This window comes from Oncorhynchus nerka, linkage group LG11 (assembly GCF_034236695.1).
Source record: "Oncorhynchus nerka isolate Pitt River linkage group LG11, Oner_Uvic_2.0, whole genome shotgun sequence".
In the NCBI taxonomy this organism is placed as follows: domain Eukaryota; kingdom Metazoa; phylum Chordata; class Actinopteri; order Salmoniformes; family Salmonidae; genus Oncorhynchus; species Oncorhynchus nerka.
In genome coordinates, this window is record NC_088406.1 from 36,134,877 (window position 1) to 36,149,272 (window position 14,396).

The window sequence follows — 14,396 nt, forward strand, 5'->3', positions numbered from 1 at the left end:
GACATTAAAAGACTCTGTTTCTGTTAAACCGCTTTTGGGTCCTCACTCACCTGCATAACAGAAGAATCTGACCAAGAATGGACCCAGCGACTTCGGATCCTCTCCACTCAGCCGTCGAGATCCAGGGAGCGATGCTAGGCAGACACGAGCAGGAATTGTCTGCTGCTCGACATGCCGTTGAGACCCTGGCCGCCCAAGTCTCCGACCTCTCGAAACTTATTCACCATCTCCGCCTCGATCCACCGGCTACTTCCAGGGCTTCCGAGTCTCCGGAGCCCAGAATTAATAACCCGCCGTGTTACTCTGGGGAGCCCACTGAATGCCGCTCGTTCCTCACCCAGTGTGATATTGTGTTTTCTCTCCAGCCCAACACGTACTCCAGGGGCACAGCTCGTATCGCCTACGTCATATCTCTCCTTACTGGACGGGCTCGTGAGTGGGGCACGGCAATCTGGGAGGCGAGGGCTGAGTGTACTAACCAGTATCAGAACTTTAAGGGGGAGATGATACGGGTTTTTGATCGTTCTGTTTTTGGGGAAGAAGCTTCCAGGGCCCTGTCTTCCCTATGTCAAGGTAATCGATCCATAACTGATTACTCTATAGAGTTTCGCACTCTTGCTGCCTCCAGTGACTGGAACGAGCCGGCTTTGCTCGCTCGTTTTCTGGAGGGTCTCCGCGGAGGTAAAGGATGAGATTCTCTCCCGGGAGGTTCCTTCCAGCGTGGATTCCTTGATTGAACTCGCTATTCGCATAGAACGACGGGTTGATCTTCGTCACCGAGCTCGTGGAAGGGAGCTCGCGTTATCCGTTGCCCCCTCTCCGCATCACTACCATCTTCCTCCACTGGCTCAGGTGCTGAGCCTATGCAGCTGGGGGTATTCGCATCTCGACTAAGGAGAGGGAACGGAGAATCACCAACCGCCTCTGTCTCTATTGCGGTTCCGCTGGTCATTTTGTCATTTCATGTCCAGTAAAAGCCAGAGCTCATCAGTAAGCGGAGGGCTACTGGTGAGCGCTACTACTCAGGTCTCTCCTTCAAGATCCTGTACTACCTTGTCGGTCCATCTACGCTGGACCGGTTCGGCAGCTTCCTGCAGTGCCTTGATAGACTCTGGGGCGGAGGGCTGTTTTATGGACGAAGCCTGGGCTCGGGAACATGACATTCCTCTCAGACAGTTAGGGGAGCCCACGGCCTTGTTCGCCTTGGATGGTAGTCCTCTCCCCACGATTCAGCGTGAAACGCTACCTTTAACCCTCACTGTCTCTGGTAATCATAGCGAAACCATTTCTTTTTAAATTTTTCGTTCACCTTTTACACCTGTTGTTTTGGGCCATCCCTGGCTAGTGTGCCATAATCCTTCTATTAATTGGTCTAGTAATTCTATCCTCTCCTGGAACGTCTCTTGTCATGTGAAGTGTTTAATGTCTGCTATCCCTCCTGTTTCCTCTGTCTCTTCTTCACAGGAGGAGCCTGGTGATTTGACAGGGGTGCCGGAGGAATATCACGATCTGCGCACGGTGTTCAGTCGGTCCAGGGCCACCTCCCTTCCTCCGCACCGGTCGTATGATTGTAGTATTGATCTCCTTCCGGGAACCACTCCCCGCGGGGTAGACTATACTCTCTGTCGGCTCCCAAACGTAAGGCTCTCGAAGATTATTTGTCTGTAGCTCTCGACGCCGGTACCGTAGTCCCTTCCTCCTCTCCCGCCGGAGCGGGGTTTTTTTTTTTGTTAAGAAAAAGGACGGGACCCTGCGCCCCTGCGTGGATTATCGAGGCTGAATGACATAACGGTTAAGAATCGTTATCCGCTTCCCTTATGTCTTCAGCCTTCGAGATCCTGCAGGGAGCCAGGTTTTCACTAAGTTGGACCTTCGTAACGCTTACCATCTCGTGCGCATCAGGGAGGGGGACGAGTGGAAAACGGCGTTTAACACTCCGTTAGGGCACTTTGAATACCGGGTTCTGCCGTTCGGCCTCGCTAACGCTCCAGCTGTCTTTCAGGCATTAGTGAATGATGTACTGAGAGACATGCTGAACATCTTTGTTTTCGTTTACCTTGACGATATCCTGATTTTTTTCACCGTCACTCCAGATTCAGGTTCAGCACGTTCGACGTGTCCTCCAGCGCCTTTTAGAGAATTGTCTTTATGTGAAGGCTGAGAAGTGCTCTTTTCATGCCTCCTCCGTCACATTTCTCGGTTCTGTTATTTCCGCTGAAGGCATTAAGATGGATCCCGCTAAGGTCCAAGCTGTCAGCGATTGGCCCGTCCCTAAGTCACGTGTCGAGCTGCAGCGCTTTCTCGGCTTCGCGAATTTCTATCGTCGTTTCATCCGTAATTTCGGTCAGGTGGCAGCTCCTCTCACAGCCCTTACTTCTGTCAAGACGTGCTTTAAGTGGTCCGTTTCTGCCCAGGGAGCTTTTGATCTCCTCAAGAAGCGTTTTACATCCGCACCTATCCTTGTTACACCTGACGTCTCTAGACAGTTCATTGTCGAGGTTGACGCGTCAGAGGTGGGCGTGGGAGCCATTCTTTCCCAGCGCTCCCATTCTGACGACAAGGTCCACCCTTGCGCGTATTTTTCTCATCGCCTGTCGCCGTCGGAACGTAACTATGATGTGGGAAACCGTGAACTGCTCGCCATCCGCTTAGCCCTAGGCGAATGGCGACAGTGGTTGGAGGGGGCGACCGTTCCTTTTGTCGTTTGGACTGACCATAGGAACCTTGAGTACATCCGTTCTGCCAAACGACTTAATGCGCGTCAGGCTCGTTGGGCGCTGTTTTTCGCTCGTTTCGAGTTCGTTATTTCTTATCGTCCGGGCTCTAAGAACACCAAGCCTGATGCTTTATCCCGTCTCTTCAGTTCTTCAGTAGCCTCCACCGACCCCGAGGGGATTCTCCTGAGGGGCGTGTTGTCGGGTTGACTGTCTGGGGAATTGAGAGGCAGGTAAAGCAAGCACTCACTCACACTCCGTCGCCGCGCGCTTGTCCTAGGAACCTTCTTTTCGTTCCCGTTCCTACTCGTCTGGCCGTTCTTCAGTGGGCTCACTCTGCCAAGTTAGCCGGCCACCCCGGCGTTCAGGGTACGCTTGCTTCTATTCGCCAGCGTTTTTGGTGGCCCACTCAGGAGCGTGACACGCGTCGTTTCGTGGCTGCTTGTTCGGACTGCGCGCAGACTAAGTCCGGTAACTCCCCTCCTGCCGGCCGTCTCAGACCGCTTTCCATTCCCTCTCGACCGTGGTCTCACATCGCCTTAGACTTTATTACCGGACTGCCTTCGTCAGCGGGGAAGACTGTTATTCTAACGGTTGTCGATAGGTTCTCTAAGGCGGCTCATTTTATTCCCCTCGCTAAGCTTCCTTCTGCTAAAGAGACGGCACAAATTATCATTGAGAATGTTTTCAGAATTCATGGCCTTCCGTCAGACGCCGTTTCGGACAGGGGTCCGCAATTCACGTCTCAATTTTGGAGGGAGTTTTGCCGTTTGATTGGGGCTTCCGTCAGTCTCTCTTCCGGTTTTCACCCCCAGTCTAACGGTCAAGCAGAACGGGCCAATCAGACTATTGGTCGCATCTTACGCAGGGTTACGAAAAGATTTTGGACATGCGTCCTCGGGGCCGTGGTCATCAGTACCTAGTGGATTGGGAGGGGTACGGTCCTGAGGAAAGGAGTTGGGTTCCATCTCGGGACGTGCTGGACCGTTCGCTGATCGATGATTTCCTCCGTTGCCGCCAGGTTTCCTCCTCGAGTGCGCCAGGAGGCGCTCGGTGAGTGGGGGGGTACTGTCATGTATTGTCATGTTATGTCTTGTTCCTGTTCTTTCTCTTCACTTCGTTTCCCCCTGCTGGTCGTATTAGGTTACCTTCTCTCCCTTTCCTTCCCCCAGCTGTTCCTCATCTCCTCTAACTACCTCGTTTACTCTCTCCCACCTGTTCCCTTTTTTTCCCTCTGATTAGGTCTCTATTTCTCTCTCTGTTTCTGCTTCTGTCTTTGTCAGATTCTCGTTTGCTTCACCCTTGTCCCGTCCTGTCGTAATCTGCCTCTTCATCAGATGCTACGTGTGATCAGGTACCTCTGTCCTCTACAACCCGCGCCTACCCGGAGACCCCAGCAGTCTGTTGCCGCTAACCCTGCTATTCTCCTCTGCTGCTAGAAGGGGACTCTCCTGTAAAGATCAGAGGACTTTATGATTTATTTGTCGCCCTCTCTGCGGGTTGTCTATTTTGTCAACCGATACATCTGAAGAGGATTTATGTCTTCCCTGTGTTTGGACATTAAAAGACTCTGTTTCTGTTAAACCGCTTTTGGGTCCTCACTCACCTGCATAACATAATCAGGGCAAGGTGTCTGGTAACATGACCGAATACAAACAGTGCAGCTATTCCCTCCGCAAGGCTATCAAACAAGCTAAGCGTCAGTACAGAGACAAAGTAGAATCTCAATTCAATGGCTCAGACACAAGAGGCAATGTGGCAGGGTCTACAGTCAATCACGGACTACAAGAAGAAACCCAGCCCAGTCACGGACCAGGATGTCTTGCTCCCAGGCAGACTAAATAACTTTTTTGCTCGCTTTGAGGACAATACAGTGTCACTGACACGGCCTGCAACGAAAACATGCGGTCTCTCCTTCACTGCAGCCGAGGTGAGTAAGACATTTAAACGTGTTAACCCTCGCAAGGCTGCAGGCCCAGACGGCATCCCCAGCCGCGCCCTCAGAGCATGCGCAGACCAGCTGGCCGGTGTGTTTACGGACATATTCAATCAATCCCTATACCAGTCTGCTGTTCCCACATGCTTCAAGAGGGCCACCATTGTTCCTGTTCCCAAGAAAGCTAAGGTAACTGAGCTAAACGACTACCGCCCCGTAGCACTCACTTCCGTCATCATGAAGTGCTTTGAGAGACTAGTCAAGGACCATATCACCTCCACCCTAGACCCACTCCAATTTGCTTACCGCCCAAATAGGTCCACAGACGATGCAATCTCAACCACACTGCACACTGCCCTAACCCATCTGGACAAGAGGAATACCTATGTGAGAATGCTGTTCATCGACTACAGCTCGGCATTCAACACCATGGTACTCTCCAAGCTTGTCATCAAGCTCGAGACCCTGGGTCTCGACCCCGCCCTGTGCAACTGGGTACTGGACTTCCTGACGGGCCGCCCCCAGGTGGTGAGGGTAGGCAACAACATCTCCTCCCCGCTGATCCTCAACACTAGGGCCCCACAAGGGTGCGTTCTGAGCCCTCTCCTGTACTCTCTGTTCACCCACGACTGCGTGGCCACGCACGCCTCCAACTCAATCATCAAGTTTGCGGACGACACAACAGTGGTAGGCTTGATTACCAACAACGACGAGACGGCCTACAGGGAGGAGGTGAGGGCCCTCGGAGTGTGGTGTCAGGAAAATAACCTTACACTCAACGTCAACAAAACTAAGGAGATGATTGTGGACTTCAGGAAACAGCAGAGGGAACACCCCCCCATCCACATCGATGGAACAGTAGTGGAGAGGGTAGCAGCAACTTTTAAGTTCCTCGGCATACACATCACAGACAAACTGAATTGGTCCACTCACACAGACAGAATCGTGAAGAAGGCGCAGCAGCGCCTCTTCAACCTCAGGAGGCTGAAGAAATTTGGCTTGTCACCAAAAGCACTCACAAACTTCTACAGATGCACAATCGAGAGCATCCTGGCGGGCTGTATCACCGCCTGGTATGGCAACTGCTCCGCCCTCAACCGTAAGGCTCTCCAGAGGGTAGTGAGGTCTGCACAACGCATCACCGGGGGCACCTGCCCTCCAGGACACCTACACAACCCAATGTTACAGGAAGGCCATAAAAATCATCAAGGACATCAACCACCCGAGCCACTGCCTGTTCACCCCGCTATCATCCAGAAGGCGAGGTCAGTACAGGTGCATCAAAGCTGGGACCGAAAGACTGAAAAACAGCTTCTATCTCAAGGCCATCAGACTGTTAAACAGCCACCACTAACATTGAGTGGCTGCTGCCAACACACTGACACTGACACTGACTCAACTCCAGCCACTTTAATAATGGGAATTGATGGGAAATGATGTAAATATATCACTAGCCACTTTAAACAATGCTACCTTATATAATGTTACTTACCCTACATTATTCATCTCATATGCATACGTATATACTGTACTCTATATCATCGACTGCATCCTTATGTATCACTAGCCACTTTAACTATGCCACTTTGTTTACATACTCATCTCATATGTATATACTGTACTCGATACCATCTACTGTATCTTGCCTATGCTGCTCTGTACCATCACTCATTCATATATCCTTATGTACATATTCTTTATCCCCTTACACTGTGTATAAGACAGTAGTTTTGGAATTGTTAGTTAGATTACTTGTTGGTTATTACTGCATTGTCGGAACTAGAAGCACAAGCATTTCGCTACACTCGCATTAACATCTGCTAACCATGTGTATGTGACAAATAAATTTCGATTTGATTTGATTTGATTGGTAATTGAGGTATAATATGTACATGTAGGTAGCGTTATTAAAGTGACTATGCATAGGTAATAACAGAGTAGCAGCAGAGTAGAAGAGGAAGGGAGGGGGCATGCAAATAGTCCGGGTTGCCATTGATTAGCTGTTCAGGAGTCTTATAACTTGGGGGTAGAAGCTGCTGTTGCAGTCAAGCCGAGTGTGCACATCACCCATTGATTACAAACTAAGATAGATGCCATGTTTTTCTCTTTACTAACTGCTGGAACTGTCATGGCCAACTGAGCTGTTGCTTTACAAAGCATAGACAGGTCAGAGACAGGCCCAGTGACAAGTGCGTCACACTCTGGGCTCGGTGAGGAGAGGTGTGACAGCGGCTGGACAGACAGGGTGCTGATGACTGAATCAGCCCAGAGCCTCACTGCACTTTTTGTGTCCCAAATTGTACCCTATTTCTTTATAGTGCACTACTTTTGACCAGGGCACTGTGTATGAAATAGGGTGCCATTTGGGACGCAACAACTATGATGACACTGCACTGTGGGGACCGAAGTGTCAGCCAAATATCCCCCAGGCCCAGCGTCTGTCTGTCTGTTAGCCTGACCAGGTCTGTGACACAGTTCTAGCACTCATACAGCTCTGCTTCATTGAAGCATGTGTCGTGACTCTCAACTTGATGGTGAAGTATAGTCTCTTGAATCTAGATTAGGTATTGTGATGAGCTGTTAGGCCAACCTATTCCAGAATTGGTTGCAATTTTGTTTTCTGTTATAAGCGTAAACAAAGCCAAAGTGTTATTAAGGTTACCTGTCTACTGTCGGATCATCTTTTTTAGTGTGTATGTGTGTGTTACTCAGCTCAACTGTCGGAACATGTTCTGGTGGTTCTCCACAGCCTCCAGTAGTATCTTCTCAGCAGGTCCATCTTCCAGCGCCACTCTGTGCCCACCGGGTTAGTGTGGTGTCTGTCGGGACAGATAGACAAGATCAGAAAGGACAGCTCTGTCTGTTCACACACACACACTGCCCCAGACCAGGCCTGTCTGTCCCCAGTGGGCCAGGCTAAGTAACCAGACTGGTCTGGTGACCTCTTACATCGGCCTGCCATGACCATTTTAGTCCCTCTCAGATCACCTAAAGGGCACAAGCTAACAGAAGTTTACACAAATTATTTTTAGACACGAGTTAAATAAAAGTACAGTAGGCACAAATGCAACAGGTGACAGTAAATATGAAAAACTATAATGTGAGGAAATCCACACACATCAGGAGCTTTGTATTCCACCTCACAGTTCACTAGACTAGAGAACATTCAGTCTACCCATCAGTTCTGGTGCCCCCTGCTGCTGAAGGACAGTAAGACAATACCTATGTGTTTGACAAGGTTCTGCTGTTGCCAATTGTCCCAGATAGGGACCTCAACTCAGACGGAACTATCACTACTGACAGCACTTCATTCGCCAGAGGCTTGAACTGGCAGAGACATTTTCACAAAGGAGTTTTATTATCTTCATATTTTCAAAGGTTAGCCTGGTTCCAGATCTATTTGTGTAGTCTTACATTAGGAGTTGTCTTCCGACAGCACACACAGATCAGGGACCAGGCTATTTTGAAGGTAACTTGAGGAGAAATATCTGCCCCCTCCAGCCACATCCAATGTCACGTCACGTAATTCAGCTTCTAACCTCTGTCCCTTTAATTAGCACGATCATTAATCACCCACACATTAATCATTAGCTGCCTCGTTAGCTTTTGGTTAGCTAAGCGATAGCATGGCCATCAGTCAATGACGGGGTGAAGAGGGATACGAATATCTGGGGTTCTTTACTAAGTTCTGTATTCAGTCTGCCTATGACAATATTGTAATATGGTTCATTTTAAAATGATAGGAGGGTAAGGTCATGGGTCATATGCTCTTCCGGACTTTCAGCAATGAACAAAAAGGGTCTAGGTGTGCTTAGCCATATTGTGAAATGCAGCACTGGTTATTTGGTTAAGATGAGAATACAACTGCACTGGGCATATGAGAATAATGTAATTATTGCAATAAACTGGTGCATGAATTATTCCAAAACCTCTAAATCAATCACATTGACAATGATAGTTCAGCTGCACCCACCTCCAGCAGAAGTCACACTTGTTGGCACAGACGAGGCTAAGGGAGGACTCCATACACCTGTGGGCCTCGACGCCATAAAAGGAGTGCTTGTAACAACCTCCTCTTCCTCTTAGCATGGACTGGTGGAAAGAATAATACCTGTTAATTAGTTATTCGAAGGTACATGCTTATGAATGTTAGATTACTCATATAAGAAAGAAATAATCTTATCCACTTTACCTTGGTCCAATGACAACGCTTGTCTCCTGAGTGACTTCCTATGACTTTGTATCCTGTAGAAGAGAAAATATATAAAATGGTCCTGTCACACCCTGATCTGTTTCACCTGTTGTTGTTATTGTCTCCACCCCCCTCCAGGTGTCGCCCATCTTCCCCATTATCCACTGTGTATTTATACCTGTGTTCTGTTTGTCTGTTACCAGTTTGTCAAGTCAACAAGTGTTTTTTGTGTCAGCTCCTGCTTTTCCCCAGTCTCTTTTTTTCGCCCTCCTGATTTTGACCCTTGCCTGTCTTGTCTCTGAGCTTGCCTGCCCCTGACCCTGAGCCTGCCTGCCATCCAGTAACTTTGCCCCACCTCTGGATTCCCGAGCTCTGTCTGACCTGACCCTGAGCCTGCCTGCCATCCTGTACCTTTGCCCCACCTCTGGATTCCCGAGCTCTGCCTGACCTGACCCTGAGCCTGCCTGCCATCCTGTACCTTTGCCCCACCTCTGGATTCCCGAGCTCTGCCTGACTTGACCCTGAGCCTCCCTGGCATCCTGTACCTTTCCCCCACTACTCTGGTTATCGGCCCCTGCCTGCCTTGACCTGTCATTTGCCTGCCCTGTTGCTGTAATAAACATTGTTACTTCGACACAGTCTGCATCTGGGTCTTACCTTCAAACCTGATTGTACGAACTGGCCATGACTGACCCAGCAGACCCGGGCCAGATGCGCGACGCCATCTCCTCCCAAGGAGCCACCATCGTGAGGCACGAGGAACTGCTTCGTGGCCTTATGGAGGGGATCCAAACGTTGGCTGGGAGGCAGGCTACCACGGTGCTAACCCCACAGCCCCTCAGTAACCCAGCTGAGGGGCTGTGGCCTCTTTATCTTCTCGGGTGGAGAGGCCACATCGTATGGCCTCTCCACATCGTATGGACCAACCACAAAAATATAGAGTATCTCCACACCGCCAAACGCCTCAACTCCAGGCAAGCTAGATGGGCCCTGCTGTTCACACGGTTCAACTTCTCCCTCTCATATCGTCCAGGATCCAAGAATGTCACGCCGGATGCACTGCCTCGCCGTTATAGCCCCACGGCTATTACCCCGGAGTCCAAGACCATCCTTCCCACCTCGTGCCTGGCCACGGCACTCAGCTGGGGTATAGGGAAACAGGTCCGGGAGGCATAGCGTTCCCAGACGAACCCCGGGGGGGTACAGATAACCGGATGTTTGTGCCTGACGCGGTCCTCTCCATGCTCCTGGAGTAGGCCCACTCCTTCAGACTGGCCTGCCAACTGGGCTCCCGCCGGATCCTGGCTTTTGTGCGACAACGCTTTTGGTGGCCCACCATGGTCCCTGACATCTCAGCATTCATCGCCGCTTGCACGGTGTGTGCACAAAACAAGACTCCTTGACAAGCTTCGGCTGGTCTCCTCCAACCTCTGCCTGTCCCTCACCGTCCCTGGTCCCACTTCCACCATCTCATGGAAACACCGCCATCCTGACTGTGGTGGATCGGTTTTCCAAAGCGGCCCACTTCATTCCTCTCCCCAAACTAGCCTCTGCCAAGGAGACTGCCCAGCTCATGGTGCAGCACGTCTTCCGGGTACATGGACTCCCGGTGGACATGGTCTCTGACTGGGGCCCTCAGTTCTCGTCTCCGTTCTGGAAGGCATTCCATCATAACCTGTCTACACGAGCATAATTCATTATGAATGAGTAAATCTCTGTTGGAGAAAAACAAATCACAAAGGAAGCGTATTACATATGCTGTGATCCTGTGAGAAACTGACACCATTTTGGGAAAATGTACAGTACCAGTCAAAAGTTTGAACACACCTACTCATTCAAGGGTTTTTCTTTATTTAGACTATTTTCTACATTGTAGAATAATAGTGAAGACATCAAAACTATGAAATAATACATATGGAATCATGTAGAAACCAAAAGTGTTAAGAAAATCAAAATATATTTTAGATTCTTCAAAGTAGCTCCCCTTTGCCTTGATGACAGCTTTGTACACTCTTGGCATTCTCTCAACCAGCTTCATGAGGGATGATTTTCCAACAGTCTTGAAGGAGTTCCCACATTTGCTGAGCACTTGTTGGTTGCTTTTCCTTCACTCTGCAGTGCAACTCATCCCAAACCATCTCAATTGGGTTGAGGTCGGTGGATTGTGGAGGCCAGGTCATCTGATGCAGCAATCCATCATTCTCTTTCTTAGTCAAATAGCCCGTTGACAGGCTGGAGAGGTGTTTTGGGTCATTGTCCTGTTGAAAAACAAATGATAGTCCCAGTAAGCGCAAACCAGATGGGATGGCGTATTGCTGCAGAATACTGGGGTAGCCATGCTGGTTAAGTGTGCCTTGAATTCTAAATAAATAACAGACAGCGTCACCAGCAAAGCACACCCACGCCATCACACCTCTTCCTCCTCCAAGCTTCACGGTGGGAACCACACATACAGAGATCATCTGTTCACATACTCTGCGTCTCACAAATCATGGCGGTTGTTACCAACAATCTCAAATTTGAACTCATCAGACCAAAAGGACAGATTTTCACCGATCTAATGTCAATTGTGCGTGTTTCTTGGCCCAAGCAAGTGTCTTCTTATTGGTGTCCTTTAGTAATGGTTTCTTTGCAGCAATTCGACCATGAAGGCCTGATTCACACAGTCTCCTCTGAACAGTTGATGTTGAGATGTGTCTGTTACTTGAACTCTGTGAACCATTTATTTGGGCTGCAATTTCTTAGGCTTGTAACTCTAATGAACGTATCCTCTGCAGCAGAGGTAACTCTGGGTCTTCCTTTCCTGTTGCGATCCTCATGAGAGCCAGTTTCATCATAAAGCTTGATGGTTTTTGTGACTGCACTTGAAGAAACTTTCAAAAATCTTCAAATGTTCCATATTGACTGACCTTCATGTCTTAAAATAATGACGGACTGTTGTTTCTCTTTGCTTATTTGAGCTGTTCTTGACACAATATTTTTTTTTTTTTTACCAAATAGGGCTATCTTCTGTATACCCACCCTGCCTTGTCACAACTGATCAAACACATTAAGAAGGGAAGGAATTCCACAAATTAACTTTTAACAAGGCACACCTGTTAATTGAAATGCATTCCAGGTGACTACCTCATGAAGCTGGTTAAGAGAATGTCAAGAGTGTGCAAAGCTGCCATCAAGTAAAAGGGTGGCTACTTCGAAGCATCTCAAATGTAAAACATATTGATTTGTTTAACACATTTTTGGTTCCTACATGATTCCAAATGTGTTATTTCATAGTTTTGATGTCTTCACTATTATTCTACACTATTATTCTACAAAGTAGAAAATAGTTTTAAAAAAATAAGAAAACCCCTTGAATGAGTAGGTGTATCCAACCTTTTGACTGGTAATGTACATCATCCTCAGAGTATGCAGTCATTTTGCGAAACGTTGTACACTCAGAAAAAAGGGTTCTTCGACTGTTCCCATAAGAGAACCCTTTTTGGTTCCAGGTAGAACCCTTTTTTGGTTCCAGGTAAAACTCTTTTGAGTTCCATGTAGGTGACTACCTTATGAAGCTGGATGAGAGAATGCCATGAGTGTACAAAGTTGTCATTAAGGCAAAGGGTGGCCAATCTCAAATATAAAATATATTTTTATTTGTTTAACACTTTTTTGGTTACTATATGATTCCATATGTGTTATTTTATAGTTTTGATGTCTTCACTATTATTCTACAATGTAGAAAATAGTAAAAATAAAGAAAAACCCTTGAATGAGTATGTGTGTGTCTAGGAATTTATAGCCATCCATCACCACGATCATGTCTGTTGAGAAATGTAAATATTAGTGATCAATATCAGAGAACGTTTTGTAATCTAGGTCTAATTGCTACAAAAAAATGTATAGCATTCAATTGGAAAGCCTCATATCCACCCGCAATAACTAACTGGAGGACTGAACTACAGTATACATCCCATTAGACTCTATATATTATAACATCAAACATAAACTGGACATATTTGATCAAATGTGGAATCTTAGGGTGTTTTCACATATAGTCCTCTTTAATATAACCAATCTCAGTCCTCTGGGGTAAAAAAAAAAAAAAGAAGAAAAATACTCCGTTCTTTTTGTATTCACACTGCCCTTGCCTTTGAATGAGGACTCAGCTCATTTGCCAGTTCACTTCACCTTTTTTGAGGTCCAAGTCCTCTTTGCATTCACATTGCTATGTTAAGAAAGTTACTAAGATATTTTTCCAACATTCACTCAATGCACTCTGGGTAAAAGTACAGCACAAGCCATTCCATCAGAATGTGCTATCAGACAGCTACTGTAGATATACCGACTTATACTTTGGAAGCTAATAGATTGCATTTTCTTTAAAGATGAGACATAATCATTGTAATGCAAAGATAATATTAACATGTAAATATTATTGGTAACATATTAAATACCAGTAGAATAACTGCAGAATAAATCATGTAGGCCTAATTGAAAATTGTATAGGCTACTGCCCCTTTAAGAGCTAGATCAGATTTTGTACATATGTTGTGATTCTCACCAAATATGTTGTCTTCTCACACTATTTAAACCCCACAATCGAATAAACAGTTTATGAAGCTCTCTTAACCTATTGATCAACATAATGCAAACAAATAATCTGGACCTCATGTCAGTACAAAACTCCACACATATTTTGGCATTTCTGTGCATCCTTGACAACCGCTAATCAATATCCAAAAGCAGCACACATTTTTTTCCGTGAACAGGCACATCATCAACTTCTCTCTCCGATGTGAAAGGGTTAAGGCAGTGGAAACGGTGTTGCAGTAGTCTAGTGTGTGGTGTGGGAATAATGACAAGCCAACTGCGGAGCTTAGTGTCACAAAAACTGTCTGAAAGGGACCAAGTCTGAAAACACCCTTAGAGAACATGCTGTATAGTGGGTGTCTTGTTTTTGAGTTGTTTCTATTTGTGAATGTCAGTTTGTTTTGGATGGATTTTTTTCCTTCGAGTTTTTCTTTGCGTATCCCTCTGTGAGAATGAATGTATGTGGATGTGTGTGTGGGGGGGGGGGGGGGGGGGGGGAGAGAAGGGAGGGAGATGTATATTGACACTGTGTGAGATTCCATTTGACTGAGTTCTGTAGAAAAACAATTAAAAACAAATTGTCCTAACAACAAAATGTGTAGATAGATTGCAACTTTTGTAATGTTTCAAGGTAACAACATAGTAATACTGATTGCATAACACGTGAGAAGGCACTAGACCATTTGCCAATAGCATTCAAAAAAGTATGATGTGTGATTTCCCAAGAGCAAAGCCCACACATTAAAATTTGCAACATAACTTCAAAAGGTGTTGAGGCTAAGTGTGATATAAGTATACATGATGATGAAGGGTTGTCTATACCAGCTGTGGATTGGACTACTCATTTACAGCGTTTCAAGCTCTGACAGCCATTCTCTGAAGTCAGCCCCATCAAACATAATACTTTTATTTGTCTCTTTTAAATCATCGTGATACATGCCAGTGCTTTTATATCAAGGGTTCTTCATAGGAATTCAAG

At 47.0% G+C, this 14,396-nt stretch overlaps 1 protein-coding gene across 1 annotated transcript in view; it reads right to left on the bottom strand.

Moving 5' to 3' along the window:
- tyw1 (tRNA-yW synthesizing protein 1 homolog (S. cerevisiae)) overlaps positions 1-14,396 on the bottom strand; it is a 62,102-nt gene that overhangs the window by 22,324 nt on the left and 25,382 nt on the right. Inside the window, 4 exon segments of the mRNA XM_065024064.1 lie at positions 7,369-7,423; positions 7,426-7,469; positions 8,624-8,691; positions 8,693-8,742. Coding sequence (XP_064880136.1) covers positions 7,369-7,423; positions 7,426-7,469; positions 8,624-8,691; positions 8,693-8,742 — 217 coding nt within the window.